Source organism: Pongo abelii, chromosome 1 (genome assembly GCF_028885655.2).
Source record: "Pongo abelii isolate AG06213 chromosome 1, NHGRI_mPonAbe1-v2.0_pri, whole genome shotgun sequence".
In the NCBI taxonomy this organism is placed as follows: Eukaryota; Metazoa; Chordata; class Mammalia; order Primates; family Hominidae; genus Pongo; species Pongo abelii.
The window spans coordinates 69,893,381-69,905,941 of NC_071985.2; the positions used below are offsets into that span (position 1 = coordinate 69,893,381).

Consider the following 12,561-nt stretch of genomic DNA (forward strand, 5'->3'; position numbering starts at 1 on the left):
CTTGATTTCAAAACTCACTAAAAGGCCATAGTAATAAAGACAATATGGTACTGACATTACAGATAGATGAATAGATGAATGGAAAATGAGTCTAGAAATAGATCTACACATAATTGATTACTTAATCATTGATAAAGGCACCAAGGTAATTTAAGTCTTTTTAATAAAATGGTGCTGGAACAATTGAATATCCATATTAGGGAAAAATAAACTTTGACACTCTTCCTCACATCAGATCCAAAAATTAACTTAAGAAGGATTACACACTTAAATATGAAAGCTAAAATTATAAAGCTTTTGGAAAAAAACGTAAGAGAATGTTAAGATATCTTAGTATCTTAGGGTAGGATTTCTTTCTTTCCCTTCCCTCCTATCCCTCTCCTCCCTCCCCTCCCTCCCCTCCTCCCCTCCCCTCCCCTCTCTCTCTCTCCCTCCCTCCCTTCCTTCCTTCTTTTCTTCCTTTTTTTTTTTTGAGACAGGGTTTCACTCTGGAGTCCAATGGCACAATCTTGGCTTACTGCAACCTCTGCCTCCCAGACTCAAGCGATTCTCCTGCCTTAGCCAACCGCCACCACCCACCCCCCCCACCCCCCCACCCCCCCACCACGCCCAACCCACTGCAAGTAGCTGGGACTACAGGCATACGCCACCGTGGATGGTTAATTTTTGTATTCATAGTAGAGACAGGATTTCGTCATGTTGCCCCAGCTGGTCTTGGAACTCCTAAGCTTAAGTGAGCTGTCTGCCTTGGCCTCCCAGAAAGTCCCGGGATAACAGGTGTGAGCCACCACAGTTGGCCCAAAGATTTCTTAGAAAATTAAAGGTTCTACCCAAAAGAAAGAAATTAAAATTGGATTTCATCAAAATTTAAAACTTCTATTCCTCAAAAGACACAGTTTAAAAAGTGAAAAGATAAGCCAAGACCTGGAATACAATATTTCCAATACATCTGAAAAGGACTTGTTTCCAGAATATATGAAGAACTTCTATAAATCAATAATTAAAAAGACAACCCCATAATGAAGGGGGTAAAAGATTTGAACAGATATTCACAAAAGAATGCTCAATAAATACACAAAAAGACAATCAGTCTCATCAGTAATAAGAGAAACACAAATTACAACCACAATGAGATACTACTTCATACTCAATAGAATGACTGAAATAAAAGATTGATAATACCAAGTGATAGCAGGGATACAGACAACTGGCATTCTCCTATATATTACAAGAGTGTAAAATGTTACAACCATTTTGGAAAACTGTATGGCAGTTTCTTATAAAGTTTCATATACTTGACCCAAGCAATTCCACTCCTAGGTATTCATACAAGAAAAATGAAAACATATGTAGTATGCATAGAGTTGTTTAAAAATGTTCATAGCAGGAATATTCACAATAACCAAAAACTGGAAATAATCTAAATGTACATCAACAGGAAAACTGATAAACAAATTGTGATATTAATGGAATATTACTCAGCAAAAAACAAAACAAAACAAAAAACTACTGATAAAACAACATGGATAAATCTTAAATTGGTATTGAATAAAATAAGCTAAACACAAAGTTCAAAGTACACTTCCTTTTATACAAAGTTCTAGAACAGGCAAAAATAAACTATGGTGTCAGAAATCAGAACAGTAATTGCCTTTGGGAAGGGGGAGTAATTGAAAATGGGCATGAGTCAACTTTCTGGGGTAACAATGTAAGAGTTCTATATCTTGATTAGGGTAGTTCTTACATAGGTATATACACTGGTCAAAACTCACCAAAACTGGGCCAGGCGCAGTGGCTCACACCTGTAATCCCAGCACTTTGGGAGACCGAGGCAGGTGGTTCACGAGGTCAGGAGATTGAGACCATCCTGGCTAACATGGTGAAACCCTGTCTCTACTAAAAATAGAAAAAATTAGCCGGGCATTGTGGCAGGTGCCTGTAGTCCCAGCTACTTGGGAGGCTGAGCCAGGAGAATGGCGTGAACCTGGGAAGCGGAGCTTGCAGTGAGCCGAGATTGTGCCACTGCACTCCAGCCTGGGCAACGGTGAGACTCTGTCTCAAAAAAAGAAAAAAAAACCTTGTCAAAATTGTACACTTAAAATCTGTGTATTTTATAGTATGTAAGTATAATAACTCAGGGTTTTTTTTTTGTTGCTGTTGTTGTTTAAAGCATCTCCACTAAGGGAAGAGTGCTTAGATCGTCTCTGGATTTTTGTTTGCTAAGGAAAAATCCACATTATCCTGACTTTATCAAACACCCGGATCTCAGAAACTTCTCTTTTTGGTACAAATAAAGCTTTAAAAAAAAAAAAAAAAAACCCCTCAGTATTCTCTCACCTATCAATGAAAAGAGAAAATATTAAGAATGTTTGACTAGATGATTTTTATACTGTCAACTAAACAAAGCAGAAAACATGGAAAACAAAGTATTTGAGAGAGAATGATTTTATTATTGTTCTGCTGCCAAACACTGTATCTTTTTAGTGTCCTGAGAGATTTTTCCCAGGACTATTTATTTATAGGTGCTATATGGCACACTATTTTTTTCTATTTGGCACAGTAGTTTAAGTCATCATTAAGACTATTTTAAATAGCAAAGAAAAAAGAAAAACCACAGAAAGCTAAAAAACTACAAAAATACCTTTATTATCTGAGCTAGAGACACACTCTCCTGCTGAGCAAGTGAAATGCCTCTAACTCTTTCTACATCTGACAGTTGGCACACCGACTCCTCAATGGCGTTCAGATAACTGAGTTCTGCTGCCATACGATGATGGAGGCCAGCAGGAGAAAAGCGCTTAGAACCTGGAAGGCATGACAATAGTCAAATGGGAAAGTTAACATGAAATTACACCTCAGATTTCTAAAATCTGTCATTTTAAGAGCCAAAATCAACTTTGCTTTCCTTTGTAGAAAAAACTGGGACTCAGTACAGGAATACCTTGGAGATACTGCAGGTTCAGTTCCAGACCAAAGGAATAAAGTAAATAACAGAATAAAGCAAGTCACACAAATTTTTTGGTTTACCAGTGCATATAAGAGTTATATTTGCACTATACTGTAGTCTTGTAAGTGTGCAATAGCATTATGTCTAAAAAAAAGTACATACTTTAATTTAAAAATACTGTATTTTTACAGTAATGCTAATGATCATCTTAGCCTTCAGCAAGTCCTAATCTTTTTGCTGGTGGAAGGTCATACCTCAATGTTGATAGTTACTGACTGATCACAGTGGTTGCTGAAGGTTGGAGTGATTCTGGCAACTCTTAAAATAAGACAGTAACGAAGTTTACTGCCTCGATTGACTCTTGCTTTCACAAAAGATTTCTCTGGAGCATGTAATGCTGTTTGGTAGCATTTGACCCACTTTCTGTAGAACCTCTTTCAAAACTGGAGATAATCCTCTCAAACCCTGCCACTGTTTTATCAATTAAAGTTTATGTAATATTTACATAATTACTGTCATTTCACTAGGAGTAGATTCCATCTCAAGAAACCACTTTCTTTGCTCATGCATAAGAAGCAACTACTCATCCATTCAACTTTTGTCATGAGACTGCAGCAATTCAGTAACATCTTCAGGATCCAGTTATAATTCTAGTTCTCTTGCTATTTCCACCGTATCTGCAGTTATTTCCTCCACTGAAGTTCTGAATCCCTCAAAGTCATCCATGAGGGCTGGAATCAACTTCTTCCAAGCTCCTGTTAATGCTTATATTTTGATCTCCTTCCACGAATCACAAATGTTCTTAATGGCATCTAGAACAGTGAATCCTTTCCAGAAGGTGATCAATTTACTTTGCCCAAATCAGCAGAGGAATCTCTATCTATGGCAGCTATAGCCTTACACAATGCATTTCTTAAATAGTAGGACTTAAAAGTTGAAATTACTACTTGATCCATGGGTACAGAATGGACTTTGTGTTAGGGGACATAAAAACATTAATCTCCTTTTTATGTCCATCAGAGCTCCTGGATGACCAGGTGCATTGTCAATAAGCAGGAATAAATATTTTTTCAAATTTTGAAAAAAACACTTTGAAAAAAATCTTTTATTTTTCTGGGCAGTAGGTCTCAACAGTGGGCTTTGAATACTCAGTAAACTTGAGCGCTGTAAACAGATGTGCTGTCATTCAGGCTTTGTTGTTCCATTAATACAGCACAGGCAGAATAGATTTAGCTTAATTCTTTAGGACTCTAGGATTTTCAGAATGGTAAATGAGCATTGGCTTCAACTTTAAGTCATCAGCTGTATTAACCCCTAAATAGAGAGTCAGCTCAGTGCTTTGAAGCCAGGCACTAACTACTCTCTAGCTATGAAAGTCCTAAAGGACATTTTCTTCTAACATAAGGTTATTTCATCTACGTTGAAAATCTGTTTAGTGTAGCCACTTTCAATTATCTTCTGGATAACTTGCTGCAACTTCCACATCAGCACTTGTTGCTTCACCTTGAACTTTTATTTTATAGAGATGGCTTCTTTCTTTAACCTCTGCTAGCTTCCAATTTTTCTTTTGCAGCTTCCTCACCTCTCTCAGGCTTCACAAAATTGAAGAGTATTAGGGTCTTGCTTTGGATTAAGCTTTGGCTTAAAGATGCCACTGGCTTGATCTTCTATCTCGGTCCCTAAAACTTTCTCCATATCAGCAATAAGGCTATTTTGTTTTCTTATCTATCATTCATGTGATACCTTTCATTTCCTTCAAAAACTTTTCCTTTGCATTCACAACTTGGCTAACTGGCACAAGAGGCCTAGCTTTTGGCATATCTTGGCTTTTGACATCCCTTCGTTACTAAGCTTAATCATTTGTAGCTTCTGATTTAAAGTGAGAGATGTGACTCTTCCTTTCAAGTGAACACTTAGAGACCACTGTAGGGTTAGTAATTGGCCTAATTTTAATATTATTGTGTCTCAGGGATAAGGAGGCCAGAGGGAGGGTTGAAGAGGGGAACGGGGTGAGTTGGTGGAGCAGTCAGAACACACACAACATCAATCCACTAAGCCTGCCCTCTTAAATGGACATGGTTGGTGGCACCCAAAACAATTAGTAACACAACAGGAACATCAAAGATCGCTAATCACAGATCACCGTAACAGATATAGTAATAATGAAAAGCTTGAAATATTGAGAGATTTATCAAAATTGTGGACACAGGGACACGAAGTGAGCACATGCTGCTGGAAAAATGGCACTGATGAATTTGTTCAATGCCACGAGCCTTTAATTTGTAAAACAAAAAAAACAAAAAAAACAAAAAAAACCCCGCAGTATCTGTGAAATGCAATAAAGCCAAGCACAATAAACAAGGTATGCCTATACAATGTACTTTACTTCTATGTGTGTGCACACGTACATGTGTGTATACATACATACGTATACATATAAACAGGAGTGCACATATGGGACATATTTTTCAGATATGTTTTGACTAATGCTGGCTGACAAGGGAAAAAAATCAACATTACTGAGTCTCTCGTGCTTTTCAATATTTAATTTCTTGCAGTTTTTAATACTTGAAAAGTAATCATATTCACCTGAAATAATATTTCTCTAGGACTCAATTCAAAGAAAAGGAATTTTGAGAGAAAAAATTTCATATTGCATTCTAAAAATTACAATTGCATGGATATACTTACCTGGTATTGGAGCCGCGTTCTCTGTCGTTGTTCTGCTGGCAGCCAGGTTCAAATCAGTGAGAGGAGCATTAGGCTTAAATCCTGTTATAATTGGAGGCATTACTGACGACTTAGATCTTTCTGAAGAAGTTCCTGGAAGGTCAAACTGCAATGATTTCTGGGAACTTGGTGACAGGGGAGAAGTTGGAGTTTTCTGAGATCTTCCCTTATCTGATGAGACACTAGAAGTTTTGATCCACAAAAACATTAGAGGAAGGAAAAGTACTTTGTAAACCAGCTAAATAATTCAAAAGAACAACATATAAAAAAACTATCAACATTAGCTTTAAAAAGTTGTGATTTAGGCATTTATTCATTAATATAGTCACTATGCTGAATGAATATGAATATTCCTCTAATTGCTAGAATTACAGTGGTGAACAAGCAAGGCACAAACCCTGCCCTAAATACAATGGAAAGGGAGTAGCTTGATTAAACTAGCACTGAACTCTTCCCTCTACAGTGTACATATACTATGATTCACTCATTATAGCATGAAGCAAAGTCTTCTAAAATAGACACTCTACAGCAATAGAAGTGGAGCCATATATGAGGCTTAAAATACATCTCTGAAAGAGAATAAAATATTTTATGTTAAAAGGTAAGAAAAGACAAAAACTATTCTTTTGTTATACCCTCTTGTTGATCCAAGAATCACAGAAAAAATTTTCACACTATCCATCTCTAAATACTTAATATACTTCATTTCTTTATATCTACTTTTTAATACTACATCTCTTTCTTGAACTTTCTAATAAGTAACATAACAGTTTGTAACAACTCTTAAGGCATTTAATTCAATACAAGGCATGTTTCTAGCCTTTCTTTGAAAAAGTAAGCTCATTAAAGGTATTATTTCTTATAACATCAAGCATGTTGCCTTCCACCGAATATTTATTTACTGAATAAATTATTCAAAGATACTCTATAAAGCATTTTAGCACAGTTATATTGCCAATATACTGAAACAAGTTTGCTTTTAGCTTCTAATAAAATGATGAAATAGCTTTCAAAGGTAAAAATTTCTCTTATACCCAGCATAAAAATACTTGAATAGAAGTAGGCCTGAGAGGCACTCATGTGTTTATTTGACCCTTAATTTTCTATTGATACTTTGGATAAATACTATTTCTAACAGTCTATTTCATGTATGAAACACAAAAAGAATGACCATTTTAACAGATTTCTGTTAAATAATTAAAACACAACATCAAACAAAACAAAGTACTCTGCACCTCACCTTAGGGTTTTATAAGATGAATTTATATTTGCTATGCAGATAAAATTTAGCCAGACTAGCATTTCTAAAAGTATATTTCCAATAATGTTAATAAGCTTTCCCAAAAAGAAAGCAAAAGAGCTTGGGGACAAAGAGTGACTACAGCCAAATAAGAAACAAAAAAAAGAGGTTAAACAATTTTTGAAAAATCTGGACTTCTCCTTATCAAAGCCTCAAATTATTTTATCCCTGTGAATCTCCATGGGTGGGGAAGGGGAAATCTAGATTGCAGTACGGGGCATTGATGAAACTTATTTGGCTATGGATCTCATTAAGAAATGTTTAACTTTGTAAATTTCATCAAGTTAAATCATCAGAGTAATTCTTAAGGAAAGGTAAAGTTTTCTAAATTCCAAAATCACTGACAAAGAAAAAAAATTTAATTTTAAACACAGAAATAATGGTATTAATGATGCAATATTATTTGTAACATGAAAGCACTAAAAATGGTAATCTTTATGTGTCACAGTACTAGTGAAAGCACAAAGTTACTTTAAAAGGAAAAAATAAATCCGTGTCTTCTCAGAGCCTCAATTTCCAAGACAAAACCAGTGCACACATGAAAAGTCATATGGACAAATGAGTAGGAACTGTATAGCTAGCAACAACTGAAGGTTATTTGTAAGCAACAGACTAAGTGCATCGTAACGATATTAGAAAGAAGAGAAAAAACAGTACGCAAGCTCCATAATCAGAAAGAGTCAGATTTCAAAATCTGCCTGAGTGGTCTAGGAAGTTCAGCAGAAAAGTTGAGAGGAAGAAATAAACAATAAGACAATAAGGATGCTAAGTAGCTGTGTTGAAAGAATGGATGAATAGATGAGAATTGACATTTATAGACAAAAGAAATGAGATAGTTCATGGTAGCCCAGTGAAAACACTTCAAGTAGAGTTATGCACTTAGAATTGATCTATGACCTCACAAAGCACCCTAAGCAGGGTAGCTGCTTAGTCAAAAGATTGAGCCAAGAAAAGAATTGTAACAACAGCATTTAGCATAGAAAACTGGATTGTGCTAGAGGGAGAGAATTCCTGAGAAAGAGGTTATAACAGTTTAGATGATACATGACCATATTCTAATATATAGATAAAGATTAGAGCTGTGAACAAAGCTATGAAGTCTATTTGTAAAATATAGAATTTTGTAGTAGCTCAGACATGCACAGCTAAGGAGACTGCTGAGCTAAAATTCATTATATGGATTTTTTGAATATCAACTATATAACTTTAATTACATATAAATTACAGTATAAAATATACATTACCTCACAGAATGTCCAGAAAGATCCTCCAAAGTGCTATCTGTATCAAGAGTCTGCTCAAAATCTTTAACAGAAAGTTTGCTGCTGGTCCCAGATTTCTTTCCTTGATGGGAGCCATGTTCTGTTTTTTCCTCATCAAGAAGTGAGTTCTGAACATTTCCAGTGAATGAATCCAACCCTGTTAAGTAAATTTCTTATAAAGCTGATTCTCAATATTAGAAGTTATTGAGAGAGATAATTGATATATAGATTTCAATAAAATAACAAAAAGTATAAATCAGAATATTTAAAATTTGACCTATACTATATTCAAAATCTGTTTTCCATATCTAAAATAAAGCAATTCATCCTTCTGTCTCCGGTTAAGGAAAGTGAAGTTTCTTCCATTAATTCCACTTGCTATTAATAAATCATTCTTAGCTCAATAGTAATAAAAGATAAATATATTAAATAACAATAAAATACTAATCTATCCCTATGAAAAAGTAACCAAAAAGAATTTTTTAAAGGACAAAATCCAGAGCTGGCAGAAAAATAGTACCAACTGCTAACTGAACTACATAATTCTTTTGAAAAAGTCTATGGTAAGAACTATGTAGCCTGATTTATAAAAATATTCACATTCTCTGACTCTCAATAATTTTACTCATAGGAATATATCTTAAGAAGATGACTGAAACAGAAATTATGCATGTTATTCAATGTGTAACTCTGTAACTCAAAGAAATTTAATCTACATTTCTAATAAGAGAATACCTGTCTAAATCACATAGATAAGAGTAACCCGAACATTTATATAGGACATTGTAATTCAAATGCACTTCATATATAGTACCTTATTGCTCTTAAACATGTTATGAAATAAGTACTATATCCCCAATTTACTGATGAGGTAACTAGAGATCTATGGGGCTTAATAACTTGCTTAACAAGGTATTCTGCTCTGATCAACAGCAGAAATAGGACATACACCCAGGCCTCCTGACTCTAGTCTAGTACACTATTCATCTTGATTGTATGTTTAAACAGCAGCATGGGAAAATATTTATTATTACCTTTTAAAAAAAGCAGATTACAAAACTGCATATAAATTTTAATAGTGGCCCAAATTTTAAATATAAAATATATATTTTACATATTATATATACATCATATGTTTATATATATACAGATATGTATATATACACATAAATATATAGTGTATATATACATTAAAATTTTTTGTAAAAATTTATTGTAAAATTACTATATACTTTAAAATATATATATACAAAAAAATTTAAAGTTAAACTTTAAAGATATATATGGTTAAAGAGCAAAAGAAAATACAAAAGTGAAAAAAATACTCTTTATACTTGTATTCATAGCAGTATTATTCAAAATAGTCAGAAGATAAAAGCAACCCAAATGTCCATCAACTGATGAATGGATAAACAAAATGTGGTTTATACATACACGGGAATATTATTCAGCCTTAAAAGGAAGAACATTCTGACACATGCTACAATATAGATGAACCTTGAAGACGTTATGCTATGTGAAATAAGCCAGTCACAAAAGGACAAATATGATTCCACTTACATGACATAGCTAGAATAGGCAAATTCATAGAGAGAAAGTAGAACAGTTGTTACTAGGCGCTGGGAAAAGAGGAGAATGAGAGTTATTATTGAATGGGTATAGATTTTAGTTTGGGATGATGAAAATATTCTGGAGATAGATAGTGATCATGATGGCAAAACAATGTGAATGTACTTAATGCTAATGAACTGTACACTTGAAAATGGCTAAATTCCCTAGTGAAATTCATAGAGACAGAAAGTTAGAATGGTGGTTGCCAGAACTGAAGGGAGGGAGGAATGGACAGTTATTGTTGAATGAATACAGAGCTTCAGTACGGGAAACTGAGAAAGTTCTGAAGCTGAGTGGTGGGGATGGTTGTACAACAGTATAAACGTGCTTAATGCCACTGAACTGTACACTTAAAATAGAATATTATTAATCAATTAGAAAGGACTCTATAAAGTCTATTTAGGATCCCGAGGCTAGAAGCAAGCTGTTAATACTGATTATTGCTAATTTTTCTACAATAAAGCTGCACTGCTTTCATAGTAAGAACGCTTTATTCACTTAATATTGTTTGTTGACAATAAATACACAATTTAAAATTTTTTCTTGACTTTAAACAACTAGAAATTATAGACAAGATAATGTTCTGTGCAAGAAAGGCCTACACTCCAGTCCAGGGACCCATATGAAAAGAAAATGCCCCGACATTAAAAGATTGCCAAGTAAAGCCATATTCCATATCTTAGAGCAAAATTTTTTTTCCCTAGGATTACCACTTTAATCTACCAACTACTTTCAACTACACCAGGTAAATTTTTGTACAGAGCATGCAGACACTCCTTTTCACCACCAGATGGAGCATATACAATTAAAATCACACTGATTTTAGAACTTGGGGATGAAGGAGAAACTAAGTTTAAGAAGATGCTGTGGAAAGTGAAATATATCAGGGTTTTTCTGGTATTGCGGGTGAGGATTAGGGAAACTGAAAGCCACAAAATGCTACCTATACTTCATCTGATCTGTTTTAGATGATAATGTTTTAAACCTACATTAAATCATATTATTAATACACATACACTCAATAAATCATGATTTTTTCTTTTTTTTTTTTTGAGACAGGTCTAGCTCTGTTGCCCAGGCTGGAGTACAGTAGCATGATCATGGCTCACTGCAGCCTCAACTTTGGGGGCTCAACTGATCCTCCGACCTGAGCCTCTCCAGTAGCTGGAGCTACAGGTGTGTGCCACCACGCCTGGATAATTTTTCTATTTTTTCTAAAGACAGGGCTTCACCATGTTGCCCAAGCTGGTCTCGAACTCCAGGAGTTTGAACTCCTGCATCAAACGATCCACCCACCTCAGCCTCACAAAATGCTGAGATTATAGGAGTGAGCTACCATGCCCAGCCTATATCATGATATTTCAAAATTGTGCAGTATATCATACCAGAAGATAGACTGAATTTAGGAGTCAGAAGTCAGAATCTGAGCTTTGCCAATAACAAGTTAGTGACCTTAGGTGAGACACTAACTTAGCAAATGCTAACAATTGCAAAATAAGAATTGAGCAAGATCAGCATTTCCCAAACTGTGTTCAGCTGAATTCTAATGCCATAAAATGATGATTGATGATTCTGTAGTCAAAATACACTTGGAAAATGCTTCATACTACAGCCTCATCCTTATCCTAAAATAAGTAATGCACTAGCATATTACAGTGTTGTTGAGTCTTACAGGAAAGAATCTTGTTTCACTCTAAAAGAATTTCCCAAATGTATGGAACCATGGAGCTCTTTTATTCTCAGAACACTTATGAAACAGTCTATACCACTAAACTTGTATTTCATAAGAAAATACAGAGTTTGGGAAGTGCTGGTAAAATGATGTCTAAATGTCCTACAAAGACCTTCAGAACACTTCCAAACTGCTTATATTAGGTTAATGATTTAAAAATAATTTCTCCTAGCACTCTCATTGGATGTACAAACTGGCACTAACTTTCTGAAAGGCTATTTGGCAAAATGTACAACATTTTAAACATGGCATATTATTTGCCCCATTATCTTACCTCTAGGATTTTCCCCTATAGGAAAAAAACAGACTAATGCATAAAAGATGTATTTACAAGGATATTCAATGCAGTAGTATTTATAATGGAATAAAGAAAAAAGAAAATAACCTAAATATCCAGCAATGGGGAAAGAGTTAAATAAATTATAATATATTCAAATAACAAGCCAGGTGTGGTGGTTCACGCCTATAATCCCAGCACTCTGGGAAGCTAAAACAGGTGGATTGCCTGAGCCCAGGAGTTTGAGACCAGCCCAGATAATATGGCAGAAGCCGTCCCTACAAAAAAATAGAAAAATTAGCCAGGTGGGGTGTTGTGTGCCTGTAGTCCCAGCTACTTGGGAGGCTGAGTGGAAGGACTGATGGAGCCCAGGATGTTGAGGCTACGGCAAGCCATAAGCCGTGATCACACCACTGTACTCCAGCCTGGGTGATAGAGTGAGACCCTATCTCAAAAAGCAAAACAAAAAAAGCAAAAACAGAATAGTATTCTGTTACTTAACGGGTCTAGAGTTTCTTTAGTGGGTAATCCTTACAAATGGTAATCCATATTTACTGACAGAAAAAGATACCCATACCCTACAGACAGAATAAAATTGCATGTAAAATGTGATCCCATACACATAAAATTGCCTATTTGTGTGTGCCTACAAATTGTCTGGAAGGACTCTTACTAAAAATGTTAACATTTCACACCCATTAG

General features: G+C 35.0%; 1 protein-coding gene across 12 annotated transcripts in view; it reads right to left on the reverse strand.

Moving 5' to 3' along the window:
• The window catches only part of CEP350 (centrosomal protein 350), a 161,097-nt gene that overhangs the window by 73,060 nt on the left and 75,476 nt on the right, over positions 1–12,561 (reverse strand). For all 12 annotated transcript variants that reach the window (XM_024251622.3, XM_063716813.1, XM_063716811.1 and 9 more), the window contains 3 exons: positions 8,222–8,396; positions 5,639–5,859; positions 2,642–2,805 (listed from right to left, as the gene is read on the reverse strand). In XM_024251622.3, the coding sequence (XP_024107390.2) occupies positions 2,642–2,805; positions 5,639–5,859; positions 8,222–8,396 (560 nt within the window). The remainder of the gene's footprint in view (positions 1–2,641; positions 2,806–5,638; positions 5,860–8,221; positions 8,397–12,561) is intronic.